This window comes from Mustela nivalis (assembly GCF_964662115.1).
Source record: "Mustela nivalis genome assembly, chromosome: 10".
In the NCBI taxonomy this organism is placed as follows: Eukaryota; Metazoa; Chordata; class Mammalia; order Carnivora; family Mustelidae; genus Mustela; species Mustela nivalis.
This window is the reverse complement of record NC_139029.1, coordinates 32,777,242-32,787,112: the sequence shown is the minus strand read 5'-3', so window position 1 is coordinate 32,787,112 and position 9,871 is coordinate 32,777,242. Positions and strand designations below refer to the sequence as shown.

General features: G+C 48.1%; 1 protein-coding gene across 3 annotated transcripts in view; it reads right to left on the bottom strand.

Moving 5' to 3' along the window:
- Positions 1-9,871, bottom strand: part of ST3GAL3 (ST3 beta-galactoside alpha-2,3-sialyltransferase 3) — a 191,546-nt gene that overhangs the window by 22,564 nt on the left and 159,111 nt on the right. For all 3 annotated transcript variants that reach the window (XM_082687201.1, XM_082687202.1, XM_082687203.1), the window contains 4 exons: positions 4,513-4,607; positions 1,404-1,467; positions 460-555; positions 2-188 (listed from right to left, as the gene is read on the bottom strand). In XM_082687201.1, the coding sequence (XP_082543327.1) occupies positions 2-188; positions 460-555; positions 1,404-1,467; positions 4,513-4,607 (442 nt within the window). The remainder of the gene's footprint in view (position 1; positions 189-459; positions 556-1,403; positions 1,468-4,512; positions 4,608-9,871) is intronic.

Here is a 9,871-nt window from a genome sequence, read left to right as displayed (position 1 = left end):
CCACTCTCTCCTTGTAGACGATGTACTTCAACCACTTGAAGTCCTGCCACTTGAAGCCAGCGAGGACAAATAAAGAGTCGCGTTCGTACTGCTCGGGCCGCTGCATGGCGCCCTCGGGGTAGGTGATGCGCAGAGTGGTTTTGCTGCCCACGTCCTTCTCAAAGCCTTTCACTGGTGCTGAGTTCAGTCTACAGAGAGCAGGCCCAGTCAGAGCCTGCCTTGGGCTCACTGTGTGTAGCCTGTGGGCTTGTGTTCGGGGAGGCACTAGGACCCCAGAGCTCCCCAGGTCATCTGCAGCCACCTAAGCTTTCCAGAGCCCTCCACACCAGGGTTCTTCTCTAGGCTTCTGCTGACCTCCAGCCCAACTGGCCAGACGGATGGACGGTTCTCAGTGGACTTGGGGATGAGGGTTTGGGCCAGGACACGCAGGTGCCTGAGGCACTGCTTTGGGAAGCTCACCTGACCACAATGTCATAGTCATCGATTCGGGACCCCAGAGACTTGTTGGCAAGGACACCCCCGTTGCCCACGATGATGCAGCGGCGGCAGCTGAGGCTGAGGGACAGAGGCAGAGACCTCTGGAGAGCTGTCCTCCAGGGCTCCTTCTCCCACCCCGCTGGCCCCTGACCTCACACCTTTGGCCAGGTGGGCGATGGGCTTCCGGCAGCATTCTGAGGCCAAAGCCATACTGTGAGCAGCTGGGCCACTTGGGAGCCTGACATCCCTAGTCCCAGATACTCTCTAGGAGAGCGTGGCTGTGCGAGGGGCAAGGGCACTAGCTCAGTGTGGTGAGGAAGGAGCCTCTGGTAGGATGGCATTCTGGGCTAAAGGTTTCCCGAGGGTTAGTGGAGTTCAAGAGAATGGCAAAGTGGGCTGAGTTTGAAGGCTGTGCCAGAGAAGCAAGCAGAGAGGACAGGCCTGGAGGCTCCAGGACCTAATGCTGGGCTTATATTCAGCTCAGAAGCCCCCATGCTCCATTGGCCACCAGAAAGCCCTAAGCATCTTGCTCCTCCTACCTGGGGCCTCCTCACTTCAGGCTCTGTTGACTTCAGAGTGGTCACTGCCTCCTGCATTTAATCCCTGGGCCCCTCACCTGCCTCAACCACCCCATCCCTCAGTCCCAGTGCTCGGCTGATCTCAGCCTGGTGTCTTCCATCCTTACCCTCAGACCTCTGCCAGCTGAGGACTGAAACAGACCGCCAAGCGCTCACAGCCCGAGGGGTGCAGGCCAGTTGGATGGCCCCCCTTATCTTATGTGCTCACTACCCCCGCGTGTGCGCTCTGTGTATGTCTGTGGACACGATGGAGCATCTGCTCACATTCAGCCAGGGCTAGAGGGGCCTCGATGTCTCTGCGCATGCCAGGCAGCCGAGGGGCAGGGGGCTGGGTAGCAGGTGGCTCACCTGTCCAAGGCAGGGGTCAGGCGGTACTCTTTGGTGACAGACAAGATGGCTTTGATCAGATTGTCTGTGGACAGAGGAGGGGGGTTACCGTCAGAGGGTCCCTGGCATATCCGTGCAGCGTCAGCGGACGACGCTCCCGTGGGAGGCACACGCCCCTGCACCGGGTGGAGGCAGATGTGAGGGTGGGAGAGGGAGCTCTGGGCACAGGGCAGGGGCAGGCCACTGGCTTAGCTTTCTCCCCGAGGGAGGGGACAGAGGCAGGGGAACAGGTAGGCACACTCAGCTCTGCCTGGAGCCAGTCTCTCCCAGGGCTCCCCAGCCCCTCCTGGGAGGTCTCCTCTGGCTTTCAGAGGCTCTGCAGTCAAGCCCCAAGATCTGGATCCCCAGGCCCGGGACCTGTCCCGAGACAGAGACCACACTGGGCCTGGAGGCCACCAACAAAGAGCTCGAGTGGGCTCTCCCAGCTCCCAACTCAGACCCCCTTGCCTCACTTTCTGATCCTGTCTTCCCCTTGCTTCCCCCGCCAACACTGCCGATCTCCAGTCTTGGTCATGCCAACCTGTGTCTGCCTCCTTCCACCTCCAACCCGAGGCCTGGCATCTGTCCACCGGCATTCCACTCAGGAGGCCCTCAGCAAGGGCCCAGGACCTGTGTCCTCAGATCCCGTGAGCACCCCTCAGACCTCATTCTTCCTGGCCTCTCTCTGGCTTTGGTGATGGGAACTGCTCTCCTTTCAAACTCTGCCATAATGAGAACATTATAATATAACATAATGATATTGGCTTTGGAGCCAAATCCTGGCTGTGTACCGATAAGTCATTTCCTTTCTTCACGCTTTAGTTCCCCATCTTTCAAATGAAGATGGCAATTCCAATGCTGCAGAGTCGTGCGGAAGATGAAAAGATAATGTACATGGAGATCTGGAGATACAGTAAGGAAATCAGTGCAGCCATAGCAGAGAGCATCATAAGAACAAGAAGCAAAGATGTAGATTTTCACAGACTAAGATCGCTCAACTCTCTTCCTAGGAAGACAGCATCTGAACCCTCACATTTCTTTCAGGCTCGTACAAGGTTCACTGCAGACCTGTTTGTAATAGCCAAATGTTGGAGGCCAACTAAATGTTCGCCAAAGGAAGACAGATTAAATGAGGTACACGGAATATTACACAGAGGTAAAAACAAATAAAGAAGTGACCTTGGGCTATGTGTACTCATACAAATAAACCTGAAAAGCAGAAGCAAAAAAATTATTTTGAAACACACACATACACACACACACACACTATCTGTAAAATGTAAAAACATGCAAAAACAATACCATATTTTCAATGTATATATAAATATGTTGCAGAAATAGATACACAGGCATTGCAACAGAAACACCAAAACCAGACTAATGGTCTCGGGAGAAGGAGGGGAATGGAACGGGAAGGGCTACACAGAGCTTTAATTGTATCTCATGTTTAAATGTATCTCACCTTAAGCTGGGTGCAGCGTGCATGGGTGCTCACTGTACTAGTCTTCATTCTTTTTTATATGCCTGAAGTATTCCATGTGAAGAAAGAATGTGTCCCAACTTAAAAATAACCACCCCATCATTTTTTTAAGAGACAGGGTGGATGACACTAAGAGGTCAACTTAGGGACTGAAACGGGCCCTCTGGATTTCACGGGGGCACTGAGCAATGGGAGGGAGAAGGGGAAGTGAGTGCTCAGGACTAAATGGTGAGAAAGAGGAGGCAGCAGACACAGTGAGTCTTCCCCAGAGCTGAAGGAGAATGAGTAAGGAACAGACCTTTAAGGAGAGTTCTAGACTCAGTGCCTTCAGGTCTACCTTCTGGAGGACTTCAGGGAAGGCCACAGAACCCCTCCTTTTCCCACTTCCCATTTCACCTCGAAGGAAAAGTATATTGCTACTCATTGGCCAAAGTCAAGGCTATGGCTTGGGTTTCTGTCTCCTAGGAGGGGACTTTAGCGGAAAGGGTATAAATGAGCAGGGGCTCTCTTCTTGCTGGCCAACAGGCTGTGTATCAGCCTTTCCAGGCCTTTCTAGCTTAGAAGGATTGGAGCTTGAGCAAGAATTTAGGAGAAGAGTAGGCTGCTTAGCTACCCATACCAAGTAAAAAGGAGTTCTTCACACAGTTCAGTCCTACCCATTAGATTTGTCCCTGGGGATCTAAGGCCAAAACTCCCATTCTAGAGAGTTCTTTTGCCAGTCCCTGTTTTCTTTTCAGGGAGGGATGGACTGACTGAGGGGAGGATTCTGTTATTTTTTAGTCCCCTGGCCAAATGATATCACTCACGCCTTCAATAGTGATTTTATTGAATTCTGACCACAACCTAATATAATTATTTTCTCCATCTAACTGATGAAGAAACTAAAGCACAGACAAGTTAAGCAACCTGTCGAAGGTCATAGCTGGTAAAAAAAGTAGCACTGAGATCTGATCCTTCAATGTCTTACCCTAAACCCAAGATCTGCTATGCCACGGAACAGTGCGGGCACTTGACAGGGCAACAGAACTGTTCAACTGTCAGGGGCGGAAAAGTCTTAAGTCAGGAGGGAGCTGCATGGGTAAGGTCCCTCAGGCAATGGAAGGGGACAGTTCTGAGGGCACAGGGGACAGATGAGCCTTGGACAGGGCACAAAAGGACTGGAGGGGAGACCAGGATAATAAGGAGGGGATGATGGAGGTGGCTGGGGTCTTTGTGGGGGATGCCCTCCGTCTTCTCAGGATCTCCCCCCCATTATCTGATCCTCTGGCATGGATTTCCCTGGCATCCTGTCCTGTGATCTCACCGTGCTTTCTTGTCAGAGCCCTTACCACCCTAACCTCTAAGTATCTTTGTCTCCACTAGACGGGAGCTTTTTTTAAGAGCAGGACTATATTGTCTACTCCACTGCTGTCTGCCTGGCACTGGCCAAGTGGTGAGCTCTCAGTGAACTATTGTCCACTGAAGTTGGAAGACAGAAAGGAAGGGGGAAGTGGGAAGGAGAGGTGGATCCCTAGCATGGGGACTTCTGAGGGTACAGCCCTGTCCCGAGTGCAGGGAGGCAGGCTCAGGGATCTCACGTTAATATAGAGTGGGCCAGGGCTCCCAACCTACCTTGACCTTTGATCCCAAAAGGTGGCACAAATTCCCGAATCCTAGCCCACTTGCGGAAAGAGTCGTCCAGGAACATGGGTGCTGGCTTGGAGAACCTGGAATACAATAGGGCTGCTAAGGATCCCCCAAAGCCAAAAGCGGGAGTGCTGGCTGGCTCTTTGGCACATCTGTCTGGGCATTGGATCTGCCCGAAGACCTTCTCGCTCCAGCACGCCCTCCCTGCCCCCAGCCAGTGGGGAGCTGCTGTGCGGCATCTGACACAGCTTGTCCAGTGGAGTCTGAGTTTGAAGGGGCATGTCTGACCAGGCCCTATGCGGCCGGCTGCAGGGGTGGAGAGGCAGGACTACTCGGCCTGGAGGGACATGCCGCACGGCAAGCTCTCTGGCAAGCGCCCCAGGCATGCTTCCACACGGTCCCTGCAGTCTGGAAACATGGAGGTGACTCGCTGACCAGGTGAGCGGAAAGAGACCCAAAAGCAGAGAGTGCATAGAGCCTGACATTTGCAGAGGATTCTGGGAGGTGGACCACCCAGGGTGAGGAGGAAGGAGAATCTGCGGTGAGGGGGAGAAAAGCCACAGGAGGCCTGACGTTTGGGAGAGAAGAGAAAAACTGCAGCATCCTGTGGCTGGGAGGCAGGGCTGAGGGAGGCCTCTTACAGGTGGAGGGAACCCAAAGCGCCTCAGGAGGTGGGGGAGGGGCGTGGGCACAAGGGGAGGGAGTAATTTTGGCCTGAAGGAAAGATGGCAGGGGAAGGGGGAGAGAAGGAAGGGCCAGACGAAGCTCAACTGAGAAGGAGAAAGAAAGCTTTGCTTGCCAGGGGTTCAGGCTTTGGGAGGTGAGGACAAAGTCAGTAGGGACGGAGACCGCAGTGAGGGGAGAGCCAAGGGAGAAACCAGGCTCCTCAGGGATGCAGGGAACCGAGCACCCGGTTCTGAGACCTTTCTTGGGGCACCTGGCGGCTCAGAAGACAGCCAGTTCCCAGTCATCCCCTGTGTGTTGATTCTCGCTGTGGGGCCTGCTTGGGGCCTTGCTGGCCAAGAATGAGAGGGTGGAGGCCTAGGCCTTGGCTCCATCCCTGTGTTTCCAACTCAACCTGAATCAGCCCCAGAAAACCTGAAGACCAGAAGAGAGGCCCTCCAAGCCCAGGAGGGAGACCTTAGCCGCTGAATGTCCGCCAACTCAAGCAAACCTTTCTCACTTCCATCCTCACTGGCCATCATGATCACCCTACCCAGGAGGAATAATACCAGTGACCACCTGGAGGCCTAATATTACCAGAGATTTTTTTTAAATTTTTTTTAAGATTTTATTTATTTATTTGACAGACAGAGATCACAAGTAGGCAGAGAGGCAGGCAGAGAGAGAGGAGGAAGCAGGCTCCCTGCTGAGCAGAGAGCCCGATGTGGGCCTCGATCCCAGGACCCTGAGATCATGACCTGAGCCGAAGGCAGAGGCTTTAACCCACTGAGCCACCCAGGCGCCCTATTACCAGAGGTTTTGAAGTGAACTTGAGAGAGGCAGAAAACTCCCCATCCTGCCCACTCCACCCCCTCATTACTCCTGGCTGGGAAGAAGTCATCAACCCTTGACAGCACAGAAAGCTCATTCCCTGCAGAGCAGCTTCCCTTCTGTGCACAGGGAGGGGTCAGGCATGTTTCTCATACCTGGTAGATTGAATCGAAGTACATTAATACATCTGATGTTCTCCCAGAGGCACTGAAGATCCTGGCCACAGCCTATGTGGAACAGCAAAGGGAACAAGGTCCCTGGATAAGCCCACACCAAGAACCTCTCCTCTTGTGTCAGGACTGAGCTTATAAAATGTTTGCAAAGTTTCTCAGTCGGGCTTGGACAGGATTTTATGTGCTTCCCGATATGTACTGGATGTCATATGCTAATAAAATCTCTTGAGATCTTGCCAAACGTTCTCAACATCTTTTTCTCCTTTTCCCTATGTTATTCTGCTGGTTAGAAAGTTCATTATGTTAATTTTTACTTTTTTTAAAAAACCTTAGTTTGGGTGTAGCTTGTAATAAATGTCAGTTTTGGGGAAAAAAATACTGATGGGTGCACATGCAAACACGAATAAATAAAAAATACCCATTATCCTAAAACACAAAGGCAACTGACCTTTCAGTATATGTCTGTACCGAACTCTGTAGACTCCTTTTTGACTTTATAATAAGGAAAACATCGCCCTGCAAATGGACGAAACTTTCTCCCAATACACAGACTGGATCAAACAACAAAAACAATAAGTTGCTGGTAACCTGACCCCAGTCGACTCCAACAATCAAACGTACACAGATACACAAGTGAAAATATGACCCAAGAAAGCATCGGTTCCAGTATTACCTTTACAGCCTTAAGGTCTGTGTTCCCTCAAATTCTTATGTTGAAATTTCATCCCCAGGGTGATGGTGCTCGGAGGTGGGGGGCCTTTGGGAGGTAATTGGACATGAGGGAAGAGCCTCCATGAGTGGGACTGGTGCCCTTCTAAGAAGAGGCCAGGGAACTAACTAGCTCTCTTTCCACCATCTGTGGATACAAGGAGAAACCAGCCATCGGACCCTGAGCATGGCTCTCACCAAAACCCGACCCTGCTGGCACTGTGATCTCAGACTTCCGCCTCCGGAATGATGAGAAACACAATTCTGTTGTCGAGAAGCCACCCGGCTTATGGTAGTCTGTTAAAGCGCTAGCGCTGATGAAGGCTATAAGTAATCAACAAAAATAATTCATGGGAGAGATCCTGGCAAAAAGCATGACATGGGTCTGATAAGCATTTCTTAAAAATCTTTGCCGCTAGTGTAGAACCCATTTATTTCTTATTTTTATTATCTGTTCCTCCCTGTTCTTTTATGGGGTCTTCGTGTTTTAGCTGTGCATTTTGTGGCCCTCCTTTATTCCTTGACAGACGGAGCCAACCTCCTCAAACATTTCTTTCTGCTAGCTGGGTGTGCCTTTGTGCAAAGGGTGCTCTTTTTTCCTGTGCATATATTTTTAAAACTCTTTATTATAGGAGATTTCAAATATGCATAAAAGTTGACAAACAAGGGGCTCCTGGGTGGCTCAGTGGGTTAAAGCCTCTGCCTTCGGCTCAGGTTATGATCTCAGGGTCTTGGGATTGAGCCCTGCATCAGGCTCTCTGCTCAGCGGGGAGCCTGCTTCCCTCTCTCTCTCTCTGCCTGCCTCTCTGCCTGCCTGTGATCTCTCTTTGTCAAATAAATAAATAAAATCTTAAAAAAAAAAAAAAAGTTGAAAAACAAAACAGTGGACCTTCATGGACTTATTACCCAGATCCCAGCAACAACCGTCTGTGGTCAATTTTGTTTCTCTTAGATGCCTTCCACTCTCTTTCTATATTATTTTGGAAACTCACAGAAATCATGCCATTTTATCCATAAAATACTTCAGCATTAATTTCTAAAAGGTTAAGGCCACCTTAAAAACCATAACCACACCTAAACTCCTCTCAAAGCCATTATCAATATGAAACACTAACTATAACTTCTTAAGAGCAGTAAATAGTTTCAGATTTCTCCTATTATCTCATGAATGTTTGCTCTTATTGCTTATTTTAATAGTTATTTGGGTCAGAATGAAAGCATGGTCCACACATTCAATTGGGCTGGTCTCTAGTCTCTTTTAAATCCATAGGTTTCCTCCTCTCTCTTCTTCTCCCTTTGGCCTTTTCATCTTGGTTCCTGAATCCTTCTGACACAGCCCAGGAATCTTAGAACCTCCCCCGCCCCCCGCTGTCTAGTACGTAAAGATGTCCCAGGTTTCATCTTGTACATTTCCTGTTTCTACCTGGAGTTGGTCATCTCCCAAGGAGTCCTGGTTCCTTTTCCTTGGAAATGGTATTCAGAGACCACTATCTTGATGGCTAGGGTGCTCACGTTGTTACGGTTAGCCGTTTTCCTCATACATTTCCAGGAAGACAAAGCGGAAGATAATTTTTTAAAGAAAAAATACATCATGCATTTATACTAGCATCCCCAATCCGAATTCAGGATGACAAGATTTCTTTCTTTCTCTTGTGTTACAGCTTCACTGAGATATAATTCACATATATAAATATCATCTATGTAAGCTTCCTTTATTTTATATTTGTATCTCTTTTCAATTCAGTAGACATTCCTGTTTATAGTGGTATTAACACAATTGCTTGTTTGCTTTATCTTAACACTGTACACACATATAGGTACGTGTAGTAAATATAATAGTTTCATTATAACATTACTAACACTATCATTGCTAAAAACAATTTAAAGTTTCTTTATAGTTGTTTCTGCCTTCGGTTATATGCTCCTAGAGAAGTACAGACAAATGAATTTGCTTCTGCCACTTGAAAAAATTCTACTGCCTTTAATTAATCAATGATATGTAGTTCATTTGTTTCATTTTGCTTTTGCTTTTAAAGAGTTGCTTATACTTCATCGTAATTTAATTTTGTTTTATGATGATATAAAACTTTACACAATGATAAAACCAAACTCACAAAACAAGATATATCTAGAGGCATCTAGTCGAACAGTTCTCTCTGTGTCTGACTCCTATTGCTTCTATTCCCATATAGTATTTCTTTTTTATTATTAAATTCATTTTATTTTTATTTTATTCAGATTAGTATCATTCCTATAATGAATTCATTTTTATTTTATCCTTTGTTATTTTTTTGATGTGGGCAAATACATAATACTTATGTGTGTGTGCAGAGTGTGTATTGCTAGTCCCTTCTTTATTTAACAGAAAGATAGCATATTTAAATATACGGTTTTGCCTACTGAGTTTTGTTTTGTTTGCCACCTACAATATATTGCAGTGATCACTCCACAGCAGTATACAGAATTATACACTTGACAGTATTACTCAGTCCCCCTGGGATGTTGCGGTCTTTTGTAAAGTAGCCTCTACCAAGGCAGTTACAATGAACAACTTTATGTATATGTCTTTTCTCTTTGGCAATATATCTTTGGAATGGATTCCTTGAAGTGGATGGTCAAAGGAAAAAGGCATATGAGTAATTTTCCTCCATTGCAAATGGCCCTCCATGGGGATTGCACCATCACAGGACCCACCAGCGATGTTTGAGAACATGCTGTAAAACATTTCTGTTCTGCCAGTCTGATGGGAGAGAGACAGGATCTGTGTTGTTATTATTTGTACTTCTTTTATTGTAAGTGAAACTGCACATTGGTATATACCTAAAAGGGTCACTTGCACTTCTTTTTTCTGTTACTTTTGTTCCTAACTTCTGCCCATTTTTCTACAGGTTATAGGTCTCTTTCTTCTTTTCTCCCAGCTTTTTGAACGTATAGCTGACATCTAAGTTACGATGCTGTGTAAGACGTCG